This window comes from Triplophysa dalaica, chromosome 2 (assembly GCF_015846415.1).
Source record: "Triplophysa dalaica isolate WHDGS20190420 chromosome 2, ASM1584641v1, whole genome shotgun sequence".
NCBI classification, from domain to species: domain Eukaryota; kingdom Metazoa; phylum Chordata; class Actinopteri; order Cypriniformes; family Nemacheilidae; genus Triplophysa; species Triplophysa dalaica.
In genome coordinates this window covers 28112149-28139342 of record NC_079543.1, presented here as the reverse complement: position 1 = coordinate 28139342, position 27194 = coordinate 28112149, and the positions used below count along the sequence as shown (strand labels likewise).

Genomic DNA, 27194 nt, shown 5'->3' with positions numbered 1-27194 from the left:
TAGATTATGTATTATATCATAAACTGTTTTGATAAAATAATCATTATGAAAACATCAAATAAGTTGTCGGTATTATAATTTTCTTGTTTTTTCTTATGCTTCATGTTGTCAGATTCTTGATTCTATCTTATATGATTTGGTCATGCCCTGATGAATGAATGACATAAGATCAGGAGTGTGTGTTAAAGTAAATCAGATTCAGTTTGATGAATCGTATCAGTAGATGAGAAATGATTTTCTGTTTCTCTGTGATCGTAATATAAAACCACAGAGAGTCTTTCGCTGTATTCTGATGATTCTACGCCATATAGTGCTCTTCATGAGTAAAGCCCCCTCGTCCGTCCCCCCGCTACCATGAGCTTTGCCTTTTTAGGAGACACCTGATCACCGCTCAGTCTCGCCAACAAAGACTTTGTGCAGATAACGTCTGGAGTGAGTTTCGATGCAGAAGCCCAGAGAAATAAACTGAGAGACAGCTGACACCGCTCCACAGAACGCTTCAGTGAGTGATTGAGTGTCTACATGGAGAAGTTTCAGGCAGCGATGATTCTGGCAGGAGTGGGAGATGCTCTGGGATACGGAAAAGGTCGATGGCAGAACTGCATCTCAGGAACTCGGATTCAGAAAGAGCTCGCTGATCTCGGGGGTCTCGCCGCTTTAAAACTGGACACAGATAAATGGCCTCTGAGTGACGGAGCTCTAATGCTCATGACCACTGCTCAAGCGCTCGTCGCAGGTGAGAAATACATGACAAACGTGTCTGTGTGTGTATAAGAAATTTAAATCATCTCATGAAATAACAATTAACATTCACTCTCACGTGTTCTGTATGTGAATCTTTCTTCAGGGGAACACAAAATAAGATAATTTGAGAAATGTCTGAGTGGTTTTGTGTTCATACAATGAAGTCAATGGAGTTCAGTGTTGTTCGGTTATCGACATTCTTCTAAATATCTTCTTTTGTGTTCTGAAGAAGAAACTCATACAGGCTTGACACGACACAACAGAATTTTCTTGTTTTGTCTGACAGTCTCTTTAAATCCTCTATATGAGCAGCACACCTATCTCAAATCTTTAATTTTGTTGATTTGCTGGGATGTAGCAGAGGAATCTTCCCTTTCTCTTGTCAAGTCTCATTAACAGATTGTAAAAGTGTACAGATGATAATAAAGTGATCTTTCCTCACATAAACAACATGAATGTTCACCATCCACAAATGCGGATTTCACGTCCAACATTCCATGGTTGGTCTGAGAATAGAGGCGTGAGTCGTGTGTGTTTCTGTCATAAATAACACGGGCTGTGCTTTAACTGTAATCCTCTCGGATCATCTCGCATCTCAAACACAAACGCAGCTACCGCACTTCTCCAGCGGGACTCAAAATAGAGCCGCCTTCATCTCCAATGGCACACAATAGTAGGTGTTTGGCTTCTGGACAGTGTGGCTTTTCTCCGGATTGTGTTGACAGCTGCTCTTCTTATCCAAATACCAACACAACTGACAAACCATCAGAAAATAAACCAAATGCACGGACACAAACTCTGTCATAACTGGAGTGAACCACGGTAACACTTCCTATCATCTGATACTTCATCTAATCCATGTGGCCTTCGTCTGTTTTGGCATCAGACAGATGAGATGTTGGATGATGTGATTGTGGTCCCAGAGGACCATTAATGTCCACAAAATACCTTCCACGGACCTCACACGAACACTCTAATCAGAACAGACACGTGACCGAATGCCACACATGCCAATGAAACACACATACACGCGTTAGAGTCTGGAGAAAATTCAGCAGCACAAGCACATTTCCTTAGAAATTATTATTGTGTTTTATTTTGTTGAACATTAAAGTGACAGTTCGGACAACCTTTTATGAGTTTCTACCTTATTCAGAACACAAAAGAAGATATTCTCAAGAATGTTGATCATCAAACAACACTGAACCTCATTGACTTACATTGTATGAACAAAAAAACAATCATTTCTCAAAATAATATAGCATTATATCTAATATAGTATATATATAATGTTTTTGGCTGAACAGTCCCTTTAAGACCAGCTGAACTGTGTCGTGTTGTTGTGTTGATTTGTGTTGTGAGTATGATTTCATGTGTTGTGTTTTGATTTGTGTTGGGTATATGATTTCACGTGGTGTGAAGCTTGATGATTTGTCTTGTGTGTTTGATTTCATGTGTTATGTTGATATGTGTTGATTTGTATTGTGTGTCTTATTTCATGTGATGTGATCTGTGTTGAATTGTGTTGTGTGTCTGATTTCATGGGTTGTGTGTGTTGATCTATGTTGAATTGTTTTGTGTGTATGATTTCATGTGTTGTGTTGATCTGTGTCGATTTGTGTTGTGTGTCTGATTTCATGTTTTAGGATGTGTGTTGATCTATGTAGAATTGTGTTGTGTGTCTCATTTCATGTGTTGTATTGTGTGTCTGATTTCATGCATTGTGTGTTGATGTGTGATTTGTGTTGAGAATACGATTTCTTGTGTTGTGATATGTGTTGATGTCATGTGTTGTATTGTTATGTTGTGATGTCTGATTTCAAGTGTTGTGTTGTGATGTCTGATTTCAAGTGTTGTGTTGTGTGTCTGATTTCAAGTGTTGTGTTGTTGTGTTGTGTGTCTGATTTCAAGTGTTGTGTTGTTGTGTTGTGTGTCTGATTTCAAGTGTTGTGTTGTGTGTTTGATATCATGTGTGATGTGTTGTGTGTGTTGTTCAGATTACTGGTGTCTGGAGGATCTGTACAGAGATTTGGTTCGTCTCTATGTGGAGGCGATGATCTGTCTGCAGGGTCGAGCTCCTGATCCCAGTACAGTTGAAGGATGTGTCAACCTCAAACCAAACAACTTCCTGTTAGCCTGGCACACACCCTACAATGAGAAAGGTACAATTCAATTCAATTCAAGTTATTCATTATTTCCTGTGACATGAGTCTGTGTGTCTGTGTAGGTTCAGGTCATGGAGCCGCGTCTAAAGCCATGTGTGTGGGGATGAGATACTGGCAGCCCGAGCGGCTGGAGAATCTGGTGGAAGTGAGCATTGAAACCGGCCGAATGACCCACAATCACCCTATAGGTATAACATCATGACATCATCTGCTGTCAATCATCTCTGATGTCTATTCATGACACCTGTGTGTGTGTGTGTGTGTGTGTGTGTAGGGTTTCTGGGTTCTCTGTGTACGGCTCTCTTCGCCTCATACGCTGTTCAAGGTAAACCGCTGGTGAACTGGGCTCGAGATCTCATGACTGTCATACCTAAAGCAGAAGAACACTGCAGGAAAACCATCCGACACATGGCAGGTGAATACACACATCTGTCTGTCTGTCTGTCTGTCTGATGTTTAGAGATGAGGTAATGTTTGTTCTTCTGCTGTGTAGAATATCACGAGACGTGGTTTTATTTTGAGGCGAAGTGGCAGTTTTATCTGGAGGAGCGAGGTCTAGAAGATCCTCAGAGTAAACCTGTGTTTCCTGACCGCTATGATGCTGAGGAGACAGACAAGGTCAAACACGTCATCATCACCATCATGTGTTCATTCAGTGGTCAAACACGCCTGCTGTGTTGTCTGATTGTTGTGATACACACATTTTTGTGTTCAGATGTATAAGCGCTGGAGCTCAGAAGGCTGTCCGGGTCGCAGAGGTCACGACGCACCGATGATCGCGTACGACGCTTTACTGGCTGCAGGATCAGACTGGGAGGAGTTGTGTAAACGTGCCATGTTTCACGGAGGTCAGAAATCAATCATTTGCATTTATTTACTCTTTACATGACACAACCTCTCTTACATGTACTGTAGGCGTTTGTTCATTAAAATGTAAGCAAAAGTAAAATGTGGCAATTAATGCTTTTTTAAAACTAAGGAAAAAACTCATATTGTGAGAGCCAGTTTTGTGGATATTGAATATAGACAGTTTCCTCTTAACAACATAAACGTTACTGCGCATGCGCACTTTTGTGACCCCCAGCTTAACTCCCGGTACACGTTCACAAACAATAAAGTGCCTGTGGATTATTTCTGATAACGATAAAAAGAACCCGAGAAGAAGGTTTCTTGGCTAAACTCGTTTCTCCAATATTTTGAGTTTAGACTGCGATACCAAAATCAACCGCTAGATGTCAATGTAACATACGGTTTGTTTAAATGAGACCGAACTTGAGGAACGTTCAACAATTGTTTTTGTAATAAAATTAACATACAACAAAATTAATCAAATCGTTTATTCAACATAATTATCATACAGTAAAAAATCATATAAATTGATATTAACATGTATTAAATTAAATATAAATACACTAACCAAACACAAACCGGAAGTTATTTAACAGGGTCTGGTTGTGGCTAGAAGGGATACAGCTACCTCCACTGGGCATGCGCACTTCAATACCTCAAGCTCACAACAGTTAATTACTGTTTATTTACTATCGTAAGGTAAGGTTTAGGGTTATCGTTGGTGTTAGCTTATGTAATTTATAGTAATTTTTTGGCGATATTTTGCATCCCTTCCAGCCGTAGCGTTATCCATTCTAGCCACAACCGTATATACTGAAAAAGCATTCCCACCATATGATCTACAAAAGATCACAGCTACACATAGATATACAGTATATAGATGCCGCATCAGTTATACACATGTATGAATCATCTGTTGTGTGATGTTGTGTAGACACAAACATTATAACACAAAACTCTGATGTGATGACGTGTACAGGTGAGAGCAGTGCGACAGGTCTGATCGCCGGCTGTCTGTACGGTCTGATGTATGGACTCAGTCAAGTTTCTGCAGGACTCTATCAGAATCTGGACAAAAGAGACAAACTAGAAGATCTGGGAGCTCAGTTATACAGATCCTCATCTACAGAGAAGTAAAGCTGGAGAACACACACACGAGATCCTCCCATCTCTCTCTCTCTCTCTCTCTCTCTCTCTCTCTCTCTCTGTGTTAACACGACCTTATCACACAAAATGTGCTTTAAGAACATGAGATCAAATAATAAAACTGATTTTGTAAAGATCTCATGTGAGTTTTAACATTGACTCTAGATGGCGCTGTAAGTCAACTAGTGTTCAGTAGTCTGGATTTGAATTGTTCTGTATGTGCTTCACTTCAAGTGTGAATGTGGTCAAAGAGTGAAATAAAAACATTTCTCTTTTTATTAACGATAAGAAACGTTTCAAAGTCTTTCTGTTTAAACAAACTAAAGATACACTGGTGTGTTCTTCCCGTTTCATCTGTAAACTAAAGATGAAATAGCAAAATGGTATTCATAATTTTCACGTCTCTTAACTGATGACAGCTTCTGTAAACGTAAAAGACATTTAACTGACATTTATTTAGAAGTATTCTGCTTTCACCACTGATCTTAATCTCTCACGCTCAAATCCAAACCCTGACACACACCTGCTTTCCTCTGAACTAATAAAACACTGAGGATAATTTATAAAGGTGTTGATTATGTCATTGTAAGAACACAGAGAAAAACTTTCATTTCGCAGAGCACAGAGAGATGAACATCAGCATCGGCCCGACAACAGAGCATTAAAACATCTGATCCTGAATCGGTCGACGCATCCGGACATCCGGAGAGTTCTGGAGAACCTTCAGCTGTATCAAACCCACGAGAGACCTTCACGTCCGCCATCAGACCGCCGACCTTCACGTCTCACCACCTTCAATCTTCTCAGATCAAAGTTTGTGAAGGAACGTTCGACGGGCCTGTTCAGCATCAGACGAGAGGTGAGATCTCTGAACTTCCCGACACCACACACCAAAGACACAAAACGAGTAGAATCACGGCCAGCGACTTTCAGAAACACCGCCAGAGTTCAGGAGTTGGTGAAGAAATTTACTGAAGCGCAGAAGAAGAGAAACACTCCAGATGAGACGGGGACTCGGAAGCGGCGTGCACGCGAGCGACCCGTCATCTCTGAGATCATGAAGAAGTTTGAGAATCGGCTGAAGGGACAAAACAAAAATGAGATTCAAAAACAAAGCAGATCAGATCGTTCACACGCAGCAGAACAAACACATCTAACAAAGGCCGGAGTTTTTCGTTGTGATCCGAGAACAGATGAGAAATGTTCATGTCGTGTTGATGGAACCGTTGAGAATCAGACTCTCAATATGAGTCAAGGTGAAGTGAAGGTTGCTTCTTCTTGTGGGGTTGTGGAATGGTCACAAAATGAGATGAGGAATGGATGTGTCATGACAGAAGCACATCGTGATATCAACACAGTCACAATCGGTCCATCCGTCGTTTGTACTGGAGCATCTCATACAGATCCTCTCATACAGACTGCGTTTCAGCAACACATGAACACAAACGAAACCAAACGCAGCGAATCTGACATCACTGAAACTCGAGCCGGAGTGACCGGACTGAATGACATCCAAACAAGTGCACAAATATCACAGAAACAACTCCTTCAATCCTCAGCATCAGACAAACCTTCAGATGATCTTCATCACACGACTCTGACGGATTGTGTTCAGGATGATGTGATGAACGTGACTGAAACCTGTAGAACATCCGAGCCGCAGCTGAATCCAACAACACAACTGAACGGAGAACAAAACCTCCGCGATATTTCTGATCCGAAGAGACAGACGGATGAAGACCAAACCTTCAGTTCATCTGAACGCGCACGCCTTGAGATCAGCGTGAGCTCTGATGGAGATACGGGTGAGATTAAGGTTCTGGATGACATCTCGTGTGATCTAAGAACGCTGGAACATCAACCAATAGAACAGCTAAAATATAAAAGTCTGAGTTACTGTGATCCCTCTGTGAAAATCACACACGCATTCAAAACCATCAGATTCACTGACACGTTTAACTTCTGATCCTCTTCTCAAGCTTCACGGTTATAAACATCCAGGACCGTAAATAAACACTTCATTCAGTAGGTTAATAAAATGCCCGTCATTATTTTTATAATATTATGTTACATATTAAATCATATTTATGCACTTGTAGGGAAAACATCACACATGAGGTGTCTCATCACCAGGGCTTGACATTAAGGATTGTCATGTGGTTGTGCTTGTCTGAGTACAAAAATTACTTAAAAAATATATTTCAATTGTTTCGGATTTGATCGGTCAAATTTCTTCCAAGCATTTTGACTAGTGTCATCGGCTTTGGCCGCTTGATTTTGTTTAAGGCCCTAGTCTCCATGATTGCTATTGCACACACTGGTGCTATGGAGGTTTAAAGTTTGGTAGCACAGGCCAAGCAGTAAGAGCACAAGTATAAATCATCTGTTGTAAAAAACATTTGCAAGTGCAGTTCATCATGAAGAAGCAGGCAAATAACAAATTACATTAATGTTACAGACAGATGGATAAATTATTGCCAGATCATTTTTAGTTTACCTAAATTTGTTTACATTTTTTATGTTCTGTGTTTATTTTTTACTATACAATAGTGGTGTATTTGTCCACATAAATTACTGTAGTATACTATAGTATTTACTATAGTAAACTGCAGTAAAATTCTTAGATATGGTATACAGTGTTTATAAATTTACTACAAGGGCACTTCAATTTTCAATAGCAAATATGATAGCACACTACAGTATTTTATGTCCGATTTTATGTTCAATTTTACGGGACTTTTATTTTGACGGGTCTTCGGGAAGACGCTCGAGTTTTGAGTGTTTGTCTATAGCTTCACTTGAACAGTGAATCGCTCGTAAAAGAAACTCTCAGACAACTCTTGAGATGAAGTTCATGTGTTCATATACTCATACAGTGCAGACGCAGATAAGTCGTCGACCATCACTCGTGTTGTATGTTAAACTGTGAACATAATTCACTCAGAAACGCAGATGACAGCCAGATGACATTTTAATATCAGGATACGGCGTTCGCTGCTAGTTATCGTAACTTACATGGACTGTATGGTGCCCTGTTGTCACACAAACAAGCTCAACGACGATAAACGCACTTCACACAAACACGCAGCTCTGTCTTATGCACCTATCAGATTATTCGACATGTATGTCGCACTGTTGTTATCATTATGTTTGTCAGGTTGCTTGTCCGGTCGGGCAAGTATTATTCTCTATTACTTGCCCATACAAAACATTCCTTTGTCCCAGACAAGCGTTAATGTCGAGCCCTGCAATTAATTTCTTAATTATTTCTTCTAGGCTTCAATGACGTAGAACACGTCTCATACGAAATCTCACAAGTGTCTTTGAGTTACAGGAGAGATCTCAACCGTTTGTCAAAGTGAGCTCAGATTGAGATAAAGATTCTAAAGTCCTGAATGAGGCACATTTTACTTTAATTCTGTGTCGTATCAAATATTTTAATCATGTGAAACAGATACGACTCGTGTAAAGTTGTGAAGCATTAAACACATTCAAACTGTGACTGTGTGTGTAGGGCGTCAATGTGTCATGTGTGTTATAAACACAAGCGGTTGATCTATAAACACAGACAGACACACCTCAAACTACAAACACACACAAAGGGTGCACGTGACTCAGTGACACACACAAGACATTTCATCGTTGAAGATACAATGTTGTTTTATTGCTGTTTTTTCTTCTCTAAGTGTCTCATTAGTTTCCATCAGGTAAATTCTGCCTTATGTCACACACTTTTCGCTCTGAAAGAATAAACACAACATAGTGTGTACGCATAAAAAAATAATCAGTTCAACATGTTTATCTGAACAAAAACAGAAGTTTTTGCTCCGTTTGCTCCGTGGCTAAACCCCGCCCACCAGAGAGAAACGGGGCGGTGTCAGTAGATGATTGACAGAGTGAATGAGGTTAAAACACATCAGTCAGTCATCCCATGTGAATGTTTAAAGCAGCTGTATGTATGTGACGCCTCTCAAAACAACAATAATAATCTCACTCCATGAAGTAAACGTATACTGTATATAATCTTAAAATCTTTATTACACTACTAAACATTGCCATATAATATATTTACAAAGAACTGAATGTTATCTCACAAAACACACACTGTGTGAAAAACACGGTCAACTAAACAAATAATGTGGTATATTGTGTTAGTGTCATATGTTCTTGAGAGATCCATCTGTAAATGACACATTATAATGTTATTAAAGGCAAATTAAGAGGTGTGTTTACTGCTCACAAAGCCCCGCCCCTGTTTGAGAGACGAATAAAGCATCGCACGAGAGGCGTGACTAGCTCGCGTAGTCCCTCCCCTCCGTTTGATTGACGTGCGTCCTTGAGCCCCACGAGTCCTGAGTCGCTCTTGTTGTTTAAAGTGTCCGTCATGTGTGACGCGCGAGTCCGGAGGCGATTAAAACCCTTTAAGCTTTAAACGCAAGTCTGTTCCGCGTTTACCTGCGCGTGGATGTGAGTGTGCCGCGCGCTCGCGACAGGTGGATCGGGCCCGCGCTCTGTCCCGCGGGAGGAGGAGGCGCCAGAACTGCTGCCGGGACAAAAGTTTCTCGGGTCTGATCTTCTCTGGACCGGATTCGATCAGACCGAACTGATGAACTTCAGGAGCGTCTGACGTTCATCTGAACACTGAAGATGGATCAGCGGAACGGCACGCGCTCGGGTCATCAGCCGCAGCTGCGCATTAACGTGCCCAGCACCGCCAGAGAGAGAGTGCCCAGGTACACACACACACACACACACACACACACACACACACACACACACACACACACACACACACACACACACTAATGACACACAACACACTTTTAGTTTATCAGGTCTGTGTGTTGACGGTAATGTTCAGTTCAGTGATTGCGTTTAACAGATGCGTTGTGTGTTTATGACTAAGTATTGTGTTACACTGACGGTTTACAGGTGTTGGTCTTTCCCGGTTTCGTCATGGAAATGTTGTGTGTGCAGTTTGTTTTTGTCAGTTTCCACCTGTAAGCTTAATTCGGTGTGTACTCTAACAGCTATTTATTCAACACGCGCACGCGCACGCACGAACACACACCTGTAGTGTATCAGATCTGTGTGTTGACGCAAATGTTCAGTTCGGTATTTGTGTTTAAAAGATTTGCGTTGTTTGTTTATGACTGTTAGTGTTGTGTTATTACACTGATGGTTCACAGGTGTTGGTCTTCCCTGGTTTCGTCATGGAAATGTTGTGTGTGCAGTTTTGTGAAGTTTGTTTTTGTTAGTTTACATCTTGATTCGGGGTGCGATTTATTCAACACACACTTGATTGGGTGTGTTATTCTATACTCTAATAGCAATTCATTCAGCGCGCGCACGCAAACACACACACACACCTGATCTTATTACACAACAGGTGAGAGACGTCCAGCAGGTCACATCAGAGTTACCTGAGCAGCTACACAACAGAGTCTTTGTGTTATACATTATACAATTTTCTCTTTTGTGTCTTCTGCACACAGACTCTCATTCTATTCGTTCTGTCAGACGATAAATGTTTGACTAGTCATTGAATCCAATATAATAATAGAAAACATCCAATAATATTACACGCAAGCAATTTCATTCATCACGTGGAAAAGAAATGTATTTATTTTATTTTCTAATGTAAAGACAGTCAGACAGGAGTTTGACGTGAATAGATTTGGGTTGGGTGATGTCTAACAATTTGGCATCGGACCGATACCTACAGTGAAACATCGCGATGGACGATGACGTCGGGGGGGCGGGGCTCGGGTTTGGGTATCAGTTTGCTAGATGGCCATCTGCCAAAACATTCAAAACAATTATATCAGCGCTCAGGAGTTTACACGGACACACAACGAGAGCGCATTACGACGATTTACTGTATGAGTTCCTGTCTACGTGTGTCTCCGTTCCGTGCAGCTTCCAAATCAAACTCTGCTCTACACATTATGGAAAGCCAGAAGGGTCAAGCACGGCCGAATTTTAATACGTCGAGAACGCGCATGTAGTACGTGAAGCTGCTCCCCTGCCCAACCTTGTTGTCCTTGAAAATGGCAGGAAAAGCCATCACAGAGTCCATACCCTGGCCACAATCCTTTTGAACTGTTGCCAGTGCTTCAAATGGAGTACAAGAACTATTTAGGCTCAAAAGTATGGGACGCACAGTCATCCGAGAACGTGATACACGTAACATTTGTATTTTACGATTCACAAACAAATGCCTTATGATTTGATTCTGTGAAATTTACATTTGAATAAACATGAAGTGATTTGTACAAATAGAGGCAGATTTGTGATTGCAATGTTTTATTTTGTGTTCATGTATATTGATTTTGCGCATACCAATGAGAAGTTGTGCATTTGTGTATCCTGCAACGCGCGTCCATTTATCCTGTTCGGTTCATTCGGATTTTGAGACTTTCTTTACGCGGTTTTGCATTGGACAATCCACACACACGCAACTGCAGATCCATGCGCAACCGTGCAAAAAATAAGAACTACCACTAGATGGCAGGCTTACGGAAACCATAGGTGCTGGTCCTATCATTAGAATATCATCAAAAAGTTGATGCATTTCACTATTTCCATTCAAAAAGTGAAACTTGTAAATTATATTAATTCACTGTACGCAGACTAATATATTTCAAATATTTATTTATTTTAATTGTGATGATTATAACTGTCAACTAATGAAAATCCCAAATTGATAAGGCGTTTTAATTTAAAAGACAAAGCATTTTCTCATAAAGTTAGTAGATGCAGTTATTAAAGTTACAGTGCAGTAGATGAGTCAATGCAGTTATTAAAGTTACAGTGCAGTAGATGAGTGAATGCAGTTATTAAAGTTACAGTGCAGTAGATGAGTCAATGCAGTTATTAAAGTTATAGTGCTGTAGATGAGTCAATGCAGTTATTAAAGTTACAGTTCTGCAGATGAGTCAATGCAGTTATTAAAGTTACAGTGCAGTAGATGAGTCAATGCAGTTATTAAAGTTACAGTGCAGTAGATGAGTCAATGCAGTAATTAAAGTTACAGTGCAGTAGATGAGTGAATGCAGTTATTAAAGTTACAGTGCAGTAGATGAGTGAATGCAGTTATTAAAGTTACAGTGCAGTAGATGAGTGAATGCAGTTATTAAAGTTACAGTGCAGTAGATGAGTCAATGCAGTTATTAAAGTTATAGTGCTGTAGATGAGTCAATGCAGTTATTAAAGTTACAGTTCTGCAGATGAGTCAATGCAGTTATTAAAGTTACAGTGCAGTAGATGAGTCAATGCAGTTATTAAAGTTACAGTGCAGTAGATGAGTCAATGCAGTAATTAAAGTTACAGTGCAGTAGATGAGTGAATGCAGTTATTAAAGTTACAGTGCAGTAGATGAGTGAATGCAGTTATTAAAGTTACAGTGCAGTAGATGAGTGAATGCAGTTATTAAAGTTACAGTGCAGTAGATGAGTGAATGCAGTTATTAAAGTTACAGTGCAGTAGATGAGTCAATGCAGTTATTAAAGTTACAGTGCAGTAGATGAGTGAATGCAGTTATTAAAGTTACAGTGCAGTAGATGAGTGAATGCAGTTATTAAAGTTACAGTGCAGTAGATGAGTGAATGCAGTTATTAAAGTTACAGTGCAGTAGATGAGTGAATGCAGTTATTAAAGTTACAGTGCAGTAGATGAGTCCGTGCAGTTATTAAAGTTACAGTGCAGTAGATGAGTGAATGCAGTTATTAAAGTTACAGTGCAGTTGAAAAGGATGCGGGGCGTGTGTCCAGGTTGCATGTTGAGGACTTAAGTTGCGTTACTTTTTTCTCCAAAGTTTTCTGATCAATTGTCTGAAATTCAGATAATGTTGATAATTTCTTAGATTGTTGTAATAAAGTCAGACTGACCTGAGTGTCATGTAGGGCTTTGCTGACTGCCATTCTGAAATTATTTATCTTCTCAAGGAAAAAGTTGCAAACTTGTCATCAGAAAGCATTTAGAAGGGGACTTGATTTGAGGGTTTGTTAGTCTCTCTACAGTAGCAAACAGCCTATGAGTGTTGTTGAAGTCAGTTGAAATAAGTCTGTCTAGCTTTGCCTAATTCAATATTAAAGGCATGATGGTTGTCTTCATAGATTTTATAGTGAACTTCAAGTATTGTTTAGTAAACTTCAAGTTTGTTTTCGCCAAATATGTTCAGCATAAGTTTTTTTCAGTTTAGACAGTTATTTTATTTATTTTAGTCTATTCTAATTTCTTTCCGGAAAACCAACCCTAAAACTTTAACATCTTTGCCCTGATGTTGTGCAACAAGAAGTCGTGACTGGACAACATGATGTTTCTAGTCACCTTGGTGTGCTGAGACAATCGCCTCACTTCAAATTGTTTAAATTATTTAAAATGTTTAAATTTTGTAGTGAAATGTGAAATGGTGAAATGCATCAACTTTTTGATGATATTCTAATGATAGGACCAGCACCTATGGTTTCCGTAAGCCTGCCATCTAGTGGTAGTTCTTATTTTTTGCATGGTTGCGCATGGATCTGCAGTTGCGTGTGTGTGGATTGTCCAATGCAAAACCGCGTAAAGAAAGTCTCAAAATCCAAATGAACCGAACAGGATGTATGAACGCGCGTTGCAGGATACACAAATGCACAACTTCTCATTGGTATGCGCAAAATCAATATACATGAACACAAAATAAAACATTGCAATCACAAATCTGCCTCTATTTGTACAAATCGCTTCGTGTTTATTCAAATCTAAATTTCACAGAATCAAATCATAAGGCATTTGTTTGTGAATCGTAAAACACAAATGTAACGTGTATCACGTTCACGGATGACTGTGCGTGCAGTTCTTAATCATTTTGAGTCGGAATTCATCCCATACAAAAGTGTATGTTTTTTTCCCCACAGATAATCTCGTAACCTATTCCTATTTATTGTAGCCTATCTGTCAGCACATCTCACTCCTTGATGGACGTGACATTAAAACCTCAGAGAATGTATTCGTTACCATTTTACTGAACCCTGATAAATGATAAATAAGATTGTTAAATATCTTTTTTTAATAGCTTGTTGAGATGAGGACTTTCTCTGGGTGTCAAGCATAATAGATAAATGGATATATTTATAGATAGATAAATGGATATTTTGAATGTTACATGCATTGTTATGGCAAAGAGTAAGTAACGTAAGGCAACCACCCTAGGCCTATAGTAATGGCTTAACCCTTCGCTCGGCAGCCAATAGGAACTCATTTACATTTAGGCATTTGGCAGACGCTTCTATCCAAAGCAACTTGCATTGCATTATCCGATACATTTGTTTCGAAGTGTGTGCGATCCCCTGCGATCAATCCCACATTCTTGCGATGTTAACACAATGCTCTTACTACTGAGCTACAGGAAAACTCATCACGCTTACACGTTCAAACTGGGCAAGTGGCCAGATGGCTCAAAAAACAATACGCGTTAAATAGGCATCGATATTTCACACGTAAACTTCAGGTACTCTACACGCAAACAACGCGATAAAATGTGCACATTTTTGACCCCCCTGGCCTTCCATAACACATGCGCAGAATGTCATACCCTGGACTCGGCTGTCAACATTTGTCTGGGAATAAGCTGTACGCACACGCTGACAGGATGTGCGGACGACTGTGGACCCTCCTGATGACAAAGATTGGATCATGCAGGGGAATCACGGTGCCGGTCCAACATTGTGATGTCATCGTCTATCGCCCCAACCCTAGAATAGACAGATCTGTGTATGCTGGATTTAATATCTTTGTGTGTTCTGATTTTAAGTGAAGCAGCAGCATTTTACCACTGGATCCGATCTTCGTGTGTGTTTGTTTGTGGTTTTTCAGTGTGGACCCGTACGGCTTCGAGCACTCGGTTGATTTTGACTACGAGTCGTACGAGGAGCTGATGTCTGAGTACTTGGCAGTGCTCACTAGACGCTCAATCAAGTGGTCAAAACTACTGCAGGGAAAACCACGTGTCGATCGAAACCTGAAGGGTAAATGTCACGCAGTCACGCTTACCACGCTGCACTATAGTATATGTGTTGTTGTGTGTTAATGTGTGTTGTTTGTATAGTAAAGCGTTATGTACGTAAGGGAGTTCCTAATGAACATCGAGCTCTGGTGTGGATGATGGCGAGCGGCGCTCTCGAGCGGATGGAGAGACACTCTGGATATTATCATTCACTACTGGAGCTTCAACACGACCCCAAACTAACAGAAACCATCAGCACAGGTCACACGGCTCTCTCTCTCTCATCAAACACATGTGTGACATGTCCTTAACACGTCTCTCATGTTTACAGACCTGCACAGAACTTTTCCAGACAACATTCACTTCCGTCAGTCGTCTGATCCGTGTCTTCAGAGAGCTCTGTATCGTGTGCTGTTAGCATACGGACATCACAATCCAGCTGTGGGTTACTGTCAGGTAATAACAACACTCCTGACCAATTAAAATCATCTACACGTGAACGTTTCCCAACAAAAAAAGCAATCAAGCTTGTCCAGCACACACAGATCGTTTTCTCATTGAAGTCGCTCTATTGTGTTGTATTGTTGTCGATGTGTTTTGTGTAAAATTGGTGCTGATAAAAGCAAGTAAGAACAATACGGACTGGAAATGTTTGATTTACTGTAAGACAAGACCAGAGCCATTGAGAGGGAGAGTTACGTCAACTCCGTTGACTCCAATGCATCACTTTTTATATATCAATGGCGGTTGGTGGAGGCACACATTAGTTCCGGGAAGTTGCTAGTAACGCATGGAGCTGCGGCTTAACGGAGCGATTGTGATGAACTTTTAACCCGTTTAAAGATGCAAGTCATTAAACGAATAAAAAATGAAAAACGCAGCATTTCAAGAAAAAACATAACTTTCTGGAACTAACTGAAGGCTCCGTGAATTACGGGACACACAAACCTCTGTTGTCGCGACTCTCTCTCAACAGCTCTGGACAAGCCCAACCCGACATCATCATCATCATCATCTCCTAAACAAACTGAAAACATGATTCATATTCACCAACACGTGTCTGATTTACAATGCAAATCATTGACTGACGCTCTCGTATCTCATACATTATCACACACACACACATATCAATCATATCATTAATAAATATTAATGTGACTCTTCAGGGAATGAACTTTATCGCAGGATATCTGCTCATTATCACTAAAGATGAGGAGAGATCTTTCTGGCTGATGGACGTTTTGCTCGACAGAATTCTGCCAGGTATGTAAATATATTTCCATTTTCCTCATACAAATATTTGTTTAACTCTTATATCTCTGCTTGTGTGTGTTTGGACGTTATTCCAGTGTTTCAGGGTGGGGTTAATGTGGATTACAACGTGTGACATGTCAAGATCTATTCTGAGCTGAAGTGTCTATGAATAACCTCAAGCTCAGGACACACACCCACACACACATGTCTGGTTTATTATCTCCGTGGGGTCAGACCATAGGCATGATGATTTTTATTCTGTTAAAGCTGTGTATTTTATGCCCTACCCCTTGCACCACCCCTAAACCTAAACGTCATAGGAAACTTTTTGCATTTTTACATTTTCAAAAAAAAAAATTCTGTATGATTTGTGCCCGTGGAAAAAAAACGATCAAAAAGTTTATAAATCATACATAACATGAGTCCCCATGAGTTGGTGAGTATTCACCTTTGGTCCCCACCGGGATATAAAAACAAGGCCTCATACACACTCGGCTTCCTTTTTCTACAGTGAAAATCAAATCAACTAAACTGAAACGAAGAAAATAAAGACTAACTTACAGTATTATAATTATCACAAAAAGACAAAAGCAAATAACAAAATTGCTATTTTTTTATTAAATGTCATTGTAAAAGTAATCTAACAAAATACACATATCTATCTTGAAAACAAATACATAAAACTAACTAAATCTAAAGTCAGGTGATGGAGCTCACCACTTTTTGTTTAGCTGCTTTGATCCTTTATGATTCATTCAGATGACACAGTGAAGAACAGAAGGCGCAATATGTAAAATCTGCCGCTAGAGGGCGCACATTCAAAACGTTCAAAATATAATATAATATTTTATTTGTATATTGTTTATGGGAATGTCTGTCATATCTGTTGTGTCGGTGCACTTGACCTTTTTCACCGCCGGTGAATGAGAAAACGTCTTTTGTATCTCTGGTGCATGTGAAGAATTGACAATAAAGCTGACTTACATTTACATTTAGTCATTTAGCAGACGCTTTTATCCAAAGCGACTTACAGGTGGGGTAAGCAATGAAAGCAATGAACTTCAACTTGAAAACAACAACAACGGCGTAGCTTGATGGCACTGTGAAGGAGCGTGGAGTAATGGAAACTATCGTCTTCAACTCCACCGCTAATCAATATTTTTTTTAATAAAAAATCCTCCACCACTAATAATAAATGAGACGTGAATGAGAAATCCCTTTATAGATGATTTTAATACTACATGTCACTGGTTAAAATTAGAATTTTCTCACGATCTACAAATAGTAGAAAACATTTGAGATATTGTAAGTGCAAAAAGTAGCAAACTGCATCTGTAAACTAAAATAAAACAAAACATTTCGTCGTGTCATGTGTTCTTTAACAGTTTGTCAGCACAGTTGTTTATGTCAGAATGTGTGTTTGTCAGATTATTACACACTTTCGATGTTGGGTTTGAAGACGGATCAGGAGGTTCTTGGTGAGCTGGTGAAGATGAAGATTCCTGCCGTGTGGAAACTCCTTCAGGATCACGGAGTCATGTGGACACTGCTGGTGTCACGCTGGTTCATCTGTCTCTACATTGACGTTCTGCCTGTGGAGGTACAACACAACACACACACCTGACACGTGTAGAGGAGTGAAGATGCTCACATAGTCTTGTGCTTGTTCGTTCTTCAGACTGTTCTCAGGATCTGGGACTGTCTGTTCTACGAGGGTTCTAAGATTCTGTTCCGCGTGGCGCTTACTCTGATCCGACCGCATCAGGCTGATATCCTCCCCGCTCAGAATCTTCCAGACATCTGTGAACGCTTCAAACACATCACCAAAGCCCCAGATGTTCACGACTGTCACACGTTCATGCAGGTAGCTCACACGACGACACGTTCTTAAAAGACAAAAAACTATTTGTCAACATGTGACGTCATTTATTTGTTTTTCCGACTTTCTCCAAGAAAATCTTCCAGGAGCCTGGGAGTCTCTCCATGGCAACCGTTTCCAAGCTCAGAGGAAGCTGTCGAGCTCGGATTATAGCAGAAGAGTCTTGACTCTTTTTTTACTGTCAGATCATTCCAGACTCTTAGTTTGCACTCGATTCCTCACAGAGGCACACATTTTCAGACGTCTGTAGATGATGTCACGGCTCCGGGTTTACTGACAGAGACGCTCTGCAATCACGTTCTTGTTTATTTTCATACATTTCCAGGTGTGCAGATAGACAAATAATATTTTGTAGAATCACAGATGTCATGACGACTGTTCTTGTGATTGAGGAGTTCAATCGTTTCGTTCTCAATCACGTTTGACCAACAACACTGTGAAATAAACTCATGATTTACTCCTGAACATCTTCAGTCACTCATTCATTTAGAAACATGATTCACGAGGGAGTTTCAGTGTCGATCACTGACAAGATTTATGTTCCATATGAACATGTATAAATTAAACACAATACAGAATATTTATAGTACTTTAAACAAAATATTTATAGGATTTTTAACCAGATGAAATCTATTTCTGGAATCTTTAAGCAGAAATTTTACCAGTCAAAAAAAATGATAGGATTGTGTATTTTGGTGTTGTTGTTTTTTATCAATTATTATTAAATAAGCTTTTATTTTTTGCGTTAATTTTAATTAAGTTTTGGTTTTTTGGGTCAGTTTATTTAGTTTTATTAAGATTTTAATTTTATAATTAATTAGTTTTATTTTTAGATTTTTGTTCATTTTAGTTAAAGTTTGAGCAATTGTGATATATGCTTTTGTCATTTTAAAATGTATTAGTTTATTTTTAATGTTGCTATATAAGATCAATTCATTTTTATTTTAGTTTTTATTTATTGCTATAATTTTACTGCTTTAAACTACTTTAGTTCATTTTTGAGGCAGCATTTCAAATTTTCCTTGAAGTTTTTCCAATATTTTTTTTGATTTCAATAAACGGGAACGTTTTCAAAGTTCTGATTTTAGTAAACTAAAATAACCTTGATCCCAGTCTATTATTGACATTACTTTGATGATTTTTTAGTTGTATGATTCTTTTACTGATCGTCACTGTGGTCGATATAAAGTTAACATTCATTCCTCAAGCACATTGAGTCTGAAGAGATTTAAATGAGACAGAAATGAGAGCAGATCATTGTTTATTAACTTCACACCTGATGCATAAAAAAACAACGAAGCGTTCTCTAGAAAAAGAAAAGTTGAGATCACTGCAGCCGACACACTTCATGTTCTTCTATAGAACACAAGCTCGCACGCACAAAATTAAAAGAAGAAAATCCAAAAAACATTTGAGTCCTTCAGATAAATAACATTTGCCGCATTCACATCTCTGATGAATATCAGACACAAACACACGTCAGTCGAAGTTAAATTTTCATTTGTTATATACACACACACCTCACCTATCGCTGCAATGATGTTTACAAATAATAAAACATGACATCATTGTGTTGGCGTCTTATGAACTGCTGATAAAGAGTTTATAGCTACTAGGTCAGAAACACTTCAGTTATGTGGAAATAAAACCGTTTTATGACCAATAAAATTAAACTAAAACGGTGTTAAAACGGAAATCATTCATAAAGAATAACTGCAGCTTTCCCTTTTTCTTTACTGAAGGTGAACTCGAACATCACATGCACAAACACATCATTTCACACCAGCTGATGATAAATACATGCGTGTGAGGAATTATGGGTAAAGAAACAAAAACGTTCAATGAATTATTGACATTAAGTCTCTCACACACACACACACAAGTGAATATATCGACAAAGACAGACGAACTCAAAATTATTTATCAATCATTTGTGCATTCAATTCTTGAGACCTTTGAAACTAAGATTTAAAATAATATTTACACATATGTTATACAGTATTAAGTTCAGCGCTCCTGCTTCTGGGTTGATGGATCAGAATTTACAGCTCAACACAAACTGCCGAAAATCCCAGTCGTGGTGTCTAAAACTAAAACAATTATTTACACGCAAACAAAATCAAATCAACAAGTCCAGAAGCACAGATAAAGCAAGCAGCGCTCAGATCAGAGCGTTAAAACAAATGAAGCGAGTCAAAACAAAGATTTAGATTTAAACTAATATAAATGACCGTAACGCTGATAACAAATTCAACCCAGTAACACACACACACACAGAAACGTGTATGTGTGTCATGGGCAGCGGTCACTCGGTGAGCTGGGATCGATGCTTCAGATGGTTTGATATCCAGCACGAGTTCTCTTACGGCCGATGAGATACGCGATGAGAACGATGAGCACCAGACCCGCCAGAGCTGCTCCCACTATGATGGGAATGAGCATGTTCTCCTGATCCATACGACACTCTTCAGCTACACAAACACACACACACACACACACACATTAAAATCATGATGTCGTTTGTGTTGAGTGCGAACAGAGCCGATGTTTACCTGCTGAGAACTGGTTTCTTGTGACATTGAAGGGCTGAAGCTGAAGTCTGAACGTGTTGAGAGAGAAGTCTGACATCACAGCGAGCGTCTGCTCAGAATTGCACATGTATGATCGACCCACACTGCCCTGAAGATACTGCAGAGAACTGTTCTCCGCTGAGAACACAACTGCACAACACACACACCAGAATTCAGTGATTCAAGTCGAGAGCTACATCATATAGAGCGTTCTGTAACATGTAAACAACTTCCTGTTTCGGTTTAATAAAACAGAAATTCCTCCGGCTTGGTCACATGATCAGTGATGTGCAGAGTTTTACCCGTCATGTCAGGCCAGCGGGCGGAGACGCTCACAGCACTCAGATGAAACTTCTGAGAGGTTGAATTCTGCAGCGACACAAAACATCGCTTTAGAATAAAAACGACGCTATGCAACACACTCACTTATGCAAGACTTAAACACACACCAGTGTGAAGGTGAAGTTGAGATTCGTCGTGTCTTCGGTCAGGATGAGTGTGGCGACTGTGACCCCACATGACCCCGAGAACGACGTCTTATTGGGCTGCAGGTTTCTGACCTCACTGACGTTCTGTGTGAGCACAAAAACACATTAAGACATGACAACACAACACACATTTGAACACCTGCGAGATTGTGTGTGTCGTCACCTTGTTGCGAGTTGTGGAGAAGTAAGTGATGTTGAGCTGCAGTCCCACGACAGCCAGCAGACAGGCGGTTGTGTTGTCGCTGGTGATTGTGTAGTTGCCTCGCTCCGGCACACCCGTGGGTAATGGAGATGGGGCAGGGGTTGTTTTGGGTGGAGCCACAGTTGTAACGGTTTGATCGGCGCTGCAGACGCTCTCTGCACAAACACACACCATCAAACACAAGGCAAACAAATTCATTTATACAACTGATGTGAACACAATCACACCGTTTGTGCTGAGGTTTCCTGTTTGCATGTACGCCTCCAGATGCACATCAGAGAACGTGACGGTGACATCGGCGTTCAGAGAGACTGGGCTGGAGCTCAGACAGCGATACGTGCTGTTCATACTTGCAGATATTCTAGAAGAGTTCGTCTCCACGGTTACGACATCTGTAAGAGTAGAAAACAGGCATGAAGGGACGTGCAAGCGACACGTGGACACTTTACCTGTGTGTGCCATCTCTCACCTGTGCTGTTGGATTGTGGGAAGGTGCTGTTGTCACTCAGGTTGTAGCGTAAGCTCATTTGTGTTACCCCGTAGAGACTCCCGTTTCTTGAGAACACGAGAGTCAGTGCGTGACCGTCACCGAACGACGCCACCAGACGCTGAGAAGTGCCGTTGCATGTACTGTTGTCTGTGGACGCGGAGTCCGGCAGAGCAAACACAACCGAGTTCTGATACACAATACACAACATAAGCAATGGACAACAATACACAAAACACCAATCATGTCCTGTCTTAAAGAGTCGTAATGTCAAATGTTTATAGTTTTTAAAAAACATACGACAAGCTGTTTAAAATTGTGTGTGTGTGTGTGTTGTTGTACCGTGCCATTGGTGCTATTGTAGGTGATGCTGAAGTTCGCGTTGAGTACCGCTTTAATGCACGTTGAGTTTCCGTCCTTCACCTCCAGCGTGACCGCGTGCGTCACAGCCAAACAACCTAAAACATCACACACACAACTGCACTTAATAAAACAACACAACCTTACACACAGGCAAGTCACTGCACTGAAGAGCGAAAATCACAAGTTTAAATTTCTTGCGAGGTGACCGTTGGGGCGAGAGAAGAGTCCGCTGCAATGACGGGAGGCGAGTATCGCTGTTCATTTCTGTCAGCATAAAGTTAAAACTAATATATAAAATAATAATATTGTTTACATAATGAATACGTCTACAAATAGTTTGTGAGTACTTTCAGCTTGATTGCGGTTTAGAAAAGCCTCAATTTTATATTCGGTATTGTAAGCATTGTTTTATTTAGAAAAGTGACGTCATATGCCAATATGAAAATACTTGTCCCACCAAAACTGTAGGTTTCATAAAGCTTCTGTTGTGTTTGCTGTGCTGCTGCTTTACAAACAATATAATCAAGATAAAGAACAATAACACACCGTCATAACTCATCACCACAGTCATTCTTTATAGTCCAATAAAATCAAGTGAATAAATGTGAAAGAGTCGTAGTTCTATTCACCAGGTGGCGCTATAACACTGAATGACTTCAGTAGATCATGAAGCAGTAGAGGAACATACAGTAACATGTTCTTATGTAAACATAAAGTCCTTTCAGTATATATAACATGACTAGGCAGTATGGGTTAGATAAGAGTGGTTCTTCCACATGAAAGGCCTGTCTTCACCAAGATAAGGTAGTAAATGGCGAACTGAAGAAAATACACAAACATGTTTTAATCTGGATCTCTTCAGTGGTCTGTACCATGAATGTGGCTGAACAAACTCAGGGTTACAGGATTAGTTTTGGGTTGACAAAACCAAACCAAAGTGATCAAGCTTAGTTGGTGCCATGAAGCAGCTCATTGAGTTTTTTTGTCAACTCAAGCTTTGATCCTGAAGGTAAGATTAGTTAGCGCGTGCGTGCACATGAACGAGTGACATCACAAAACAAATTATGGACAAATATTAGTAACACAAAAATGTAGCTCAGCCACGGCACAGAGTATTACTGTTTCTGCTGTCTACACAAGAGAGAAGAGTGTCAGAAACACTGCTGGTTGTGTTAATGCGCAACCATATAATACACGCATTTACTCACTATAGTAAGGTAAATGCGTGTCCATGACTAAATGAGTTGCACAGTTTTACATGTTACAAGCGTGACACTCGTGGATTTGTCTGTATCTTGACATGAACACATGAACTTCATCCACAGAGTTGTCTTGTTTTACGGACATTTCACTGTTTGAGTGAAGCTACTGTCAAACAAACTAAAACTCAAACTTCTTCGGGACGATGCACCAAAATAAAAGTCTGCTAAATTTGAACCAGATGATAAAATTATTAACTTGTAGCAAATGTATAAATTTTATTAGTATACTTTATATTAAAACCTTACTATAGTAAATATTAAAGTAAAAACTTATCTTACTGTAGCTGTTTAATTGAAGCTTTCTTTAGCGGACAAAGACAGAAAATGTCCTTGCCAAAAGGCAACCTTACAATCTCTCCTGTGAAGCCAACACTGAAGTGATTCATTTAAAACTACAATTTTAAAAGCCCCATGTTAACATGCACTTTACTTTACAGCAGAAAAAACATGTTTACAGTCTGGTACAAAAATTATTTTGGTCTATATAGCTAATTTTACCCTTCATGAGAACTGTAAGGAGGATACATTTTTTATAACTCGTCTGTATAACTTATATTAAGCCTTAAAATTCAGCAAATTTGGTGCATGGGAACTTGAGTGAAAGGTGGTTTTAGCAACCATGAACCTCAGCTCCAACCACGTCCCGTTTCTTTGCCCATTTTCGATAATCCAGGAGTGACACGCTGCTAAGAACGAGACAGTCATCTCCGCCCACTTTAAGCTTCAAAACTGCTCATCAGAAACCTACAGGTGATGTCACCAACACTATGTCCATATTTTATACAGTCTATGGTCCTAACACAGTGAAACTAAAAGTGTAACTAGATATTCTGCATCATAATAATGTAAAAAATACAAAGCAGAGAAATACATATAGTGAGTAGTACAGTGAAATAATGCGAGTGTGTGGGGAAAACCAGCTACTGTTATTTCTAAAACAGATTTTACCCATAGTAACCATTATTTGATTTTAAATTCGTAATATATCAAAAGTAGCCATTGTAACAAACAATTTGAATTATATGTAAAATCTCTTATCTAGATCATAACCTGCCACGGAGCAGGTTAGCCGTGCGGCATAAGTTACCATGGCGATGAACATCGATTAAAGTTACTTTCATGGTATCTAAAACCCAAAGTTGGCGCAAACTAATTCTAAACTTACCGGGCTAGACACCTAAACCGGCTTCATGATACAGGACTCAGGTAGGGGACTTGTTTTAAATAAACTGATTTGGTTGTTGCTAATGATCTGAGAAATATCTTTGTACTCGATAAGCATATCTGCTTTGGTCTTTGACTGATTTATAGATAAGCAATAATACTTTAGTTTAAAATCAACCGGTAGCCTGTTGACCAAACAGCATATGCTGGGTTAGGTATGGTCCGATGCTGGTTTGACCAACTTAAACCAGCTATGGACCCTCACAGCTAAGGACCAGCTAAAACCAGCACATGACCAGTTTAAACCAGCATCAAATACCTAAACAACATATGCTGGTTTTCCAACAGGGAAAACCAGTTTAAGGGCCTGAAAACTGGAGTGACACGCTCAGATTAATTTGGTTTGATCAAAATCCAGTTTTGAGGTCTTTTTCTATATTTTGCTGTGAGCTGAACTGCATAGATACTTCTTTCAACTGTGATGACACATGTCTTGAGAAATCAACTACCCATCTAACCACACAAAACACAATGACACACTAACACACATACATACACTCACAAATGCTCTTGAGCGGGAAATAACTAACACCAACTGTGCAAAACATTTCGACTGGACGCCAATGAGACCTTTAAACCCGATAGAACAAAACCACACCAGTTCAACTACTGTTACTGCTCATAAGAAGAATTATAGTGTTAATATTGTGTTAATGTGTGTACAGATACACACTAAACTTCACTACTCATTTGAAAAATCAAGGAAACTCTCTCTCTCTCTCTCTCTTTTCCTTCTATAGACACAAAGCACGTAAACAGTATATATACAGTATGTGTATTCCTGGAGAGTTAAACAACCGACACACAACAGCTCTCTCATATTATCAACAACAAACACACACAATCTCTTGTGTTAAAGAGTATTAAAAGTTCAGGAGAAAGCTTCTGTGTCGTGTCTGTCATATGACTTCACCGACGCGTCACGTGATCACCACAAACGCATATAAGCAGCTTGAAAGAATGTCGACGAATCAACACAAAAACAGATTCGGTGGGAACGCGAAGAGACACGTCAGTGACGCCCAAAACAACACAACACATCAGATCCGTGATCGTACCATTAAAACAATACTGAGAAAAACAAACGCGACCAGTTAAACTCAACATACACCACGTGACGCCGATATTAAACGCAAAACTTCAAAGTGACGGAGAACATTTGTGCGGTTAAACCAGAGCCTTGCTCGTGACGTCACGCCGGCAGAGAGAGCCTCGCGCTTGATGCAGTTGAATGTTGTTGGCGTTAGTTGAGTTCTGCTAACTCACCCATCAGTGTTAAACAGACACCTGCTGTCACTGTCTGTCTGATGCTCATCATCTCAGCGAGCTGCCTGTCTGTCCGATAATATCCGACGAATACGAGAATGACTTTAAAGATGTGATCCGTCAGCCTCTCGCAGAGCGAATGTTCCAGTCATGTGAGGAAGCCAGTAGATCCACCCCGATAGTCACGTGAGAGGGGCAGTTCGTAACAACTACGCGTATTAATCATTTCGATCGTACAAACACTAATTTCGATCGGACTAATAATCATTTCGATCGGACTAAAACTAATCTGAATTCGATGCATTACGTTATACAGCGTATGTTTTTCAATAGCACGATGCTAATTCAGCAGCATTGTTTCGCTTAGAAATGCCGTCACTCGTTACATTATTCAGAGTAATAAAATGTTCATACAGATTATATGTGTTGTGTTAATGCAGTTGTTGTATCACGTAGCCTATGTGATGAATGTTAATGTGCATGACGGAAAGCTTTAATTAATGTGACGTGTGAATGACAGGAAGCAGCGGTCAGTTTAAGACCACGAGCTCTGATGAGGCTTTCACAAGAACACTCATATCTCATCTCACCATGAGTTAAAGTGATATTCACACAATTAAGGTTCTCATCTACACACTACAGTTCCTGCACATCTCTCAGTACACACACACATACATATGTATAGATATATATATATATAAATGTATATATATACCATAACGTTACGTTGCAATAAGGTGTTTAAAGGGGCAGTTCACCCAAAAGTGAAATTAACGTCATCATTTACTCACCTCCATGTTGTTCAAATTCTGTATAAATGTCTTTGTTCTGATGAACACAGAGAAAGATATTTGGAAGAATGCTTATGGCAGATCTCGCACACCATTGACTCCCATAGTAGGATAAATAATTTTTGTCCAGTTGAACCCCAAAAAAGATAGTTTGAAGAATGTAAGTTCTGGGGCACTTTTGACCACCATTGTATCTTGTCCTATGGTAGTCAATGGGGGGCAAAATCTGTCTGGTTATAAGCATTCTTCCAAATATCTTTCTCTGTGTTCATCAGAACAAATACATTTTTAAACATTCAGAACAACTCGAAGCGAGTAAATGATGACATTATTTTAATATTTGGGTGAAGTACCCCTTTAACAGTCTGAGTGGACTAACCCGAGAGGTGAGAGATCAGCTTCATGTGGAGATGATTTGAGTTCCGCTGAAGTATTTCACAGCAGTGTGAGGAGAAGAGTTCACACAAACACATGACTCGCTGTCTTTCTCAAACATTTGTTTCTTTAAGAAATCAC

At 39.7% G+C, this 27194-nt stretch overlaps 3 protein-coding genes across 5 annotated transcripts; 2 read left to right on the top strand and 1 right to left on the bottom strand.

The window, feature by feature from the left end:
- Positions 1-299: 299 nt before the first annotated feature.
- adprhl1 (ADP-ribosylhydrolase like 1) lies at positions 300-8446 on the top strand. Of its 2 annotated transcripts, XM_056764457.1 has the most exons (8): positions 300-736; positions 2742-2906; positions 2972-3097; positions 3184-3324; positions 3403-3527; positions 3625-3757; positions 4738-4891; positions 5523-8446. In XM_056764457.1, exons 1-8 carry the CDS (start codon positions 523-525, stop codon positions 6868-6870), a joined length of 2406 nt encoding a protein of 801 aa, XP_056620435.1. In that variant the 5' UTR covers positions 300-522; the 3' UTR covers positions 6871-8446. The 2 variants fall into 2 exon arrangements, with proteins under 2 accessions (XP_056620435.1, XP_056620443.1); XM_056764465.1 differs by lacking the exon at positions 5523-8446 and having other exon boundaries at positions 373-736; positions 4738-5190.
- Positions 8447-9166: 720 nt separating this feature from the next.
- grtp1a (growth hormone regulated TBC protein 1a) lies at positions 9167-18490 on the top strand. 2 transcript variants are annotated; one of them, XM_056762448.1, is made up of 8 exons: positions 9167-9637; positions 14763-14914; positions 14995-15153; positions 15224-15348; positions 16059-16155; positions 17574-17746; positions 17825-18010; positions 18100-18490. In XM_056762448.1, exons 1-8 carry the CDS (start codon positions 9552-9554, stop codon positions 18190-18192), a joined length of 1071 nt encoding a protein of 356 aa, XP_056618426.1. In that variant the 5' UTR covers positions 9167-9551; the 3' UTR covers positions 18193-18490. The 2 variants fall into 2 exon arrangements, with proteins under 2 accessions (XP_056618426.1, XP_056618418.1); XM_056762440.1 differs by lacking the exon at positions 9167-9637 and adding an exon at positions 14221-14660.
- A 779-nt stretch (positions 18491-19269) lies between these two features.
- Positions 19270-26087, bottom strand: lamp1a (lysosomal associated membrane protein 1a). The gene is made up of 9 exons (XM_056736975.1): positions 25888-26087; positions 22115-22230; positions 21755-21962; positions 21513-21677; positions 21247-21440; positions 21045-21167; positions 20898-20964; positions 20578-20745; positions 19270-20496 (listed from the first exon to the last, which is right to left on the bottom strand). Exons 1-9 carry the CDS (start codon positions 25937-25939, stop codon positions 20357-20359), a joined length of 1233 nt encoding a protein of 410 aa, XP_056592953.1. The 5' UTR covers positions 25940-26087; the 3' UTR covers positions 19270-20356.
- Positions 26088-27194: the final 1107 nt, after the last annotated feature.

Bases quoted from the DNA above. Each gene is read 5' to 3' on its own strand.
- lamp1a (XM_056736975.1), bottom strand. From the start codon at position 25,939: ATGATGAGCATCAGACAGACAGTGACAGCAGGTGTCTGTTTAACACTG. The intron at 21,963-22,114 runs GTACAACAACAC...ATTGTGTATCAG, and splicing joins ACAATAGCACCAATGGCACG to AACTCGGTTGTGTTTGCTCT. The intron at 21,678-21,754 runs GTGAGAGATGGC...CTACTCTTACAG, and splicing joins CCCACAATCCAACAGCACAG to ATGTCGTAACCGTGGAGACG.
- adprhl1 (XM_056764457.1), top strand. From the start codon at position 523: ATGGAGAAGTTTCAGGCAGCGATGATTCTGGCAGGAGTGGGAGATGCT. The intron at 2,907-2,971 runs GTACAATTCAAT...GTGTCTGTGTAG, and splicing joins CACACCCTACAATGAGAAAG to GTTCAGGTCATGGAGCCGCG. The intron at 3,098-3,183 runs GTATAACATCAT...GTGTGTGTGTAG, and splicing joins GACCCACAATCACCCTATAG to GGTTTCTGGGTTCTCTGTGT.
- grtp1a (XM_056762440.1), top strand. From the start codon at position 14,464: ATGCGCAGAATGTCATACCCTGGACTCGGCTGTCAACATTTGTCTGGG. The intron at 14,915-14,994 runs GTAAATGTCACG...TTGTTTGTATAG, and splicing joins TGTCGATCGAAACCTGAAGG to TAAAGCGTTATGTACGTAAG. The intron at 15,154-15,223 runs GTCACACGGCTC...TCATGTTTACAG, and splicing joins AACAGAAACCATCAGCACAG to ACCTGCACAGAACTTTTCCA.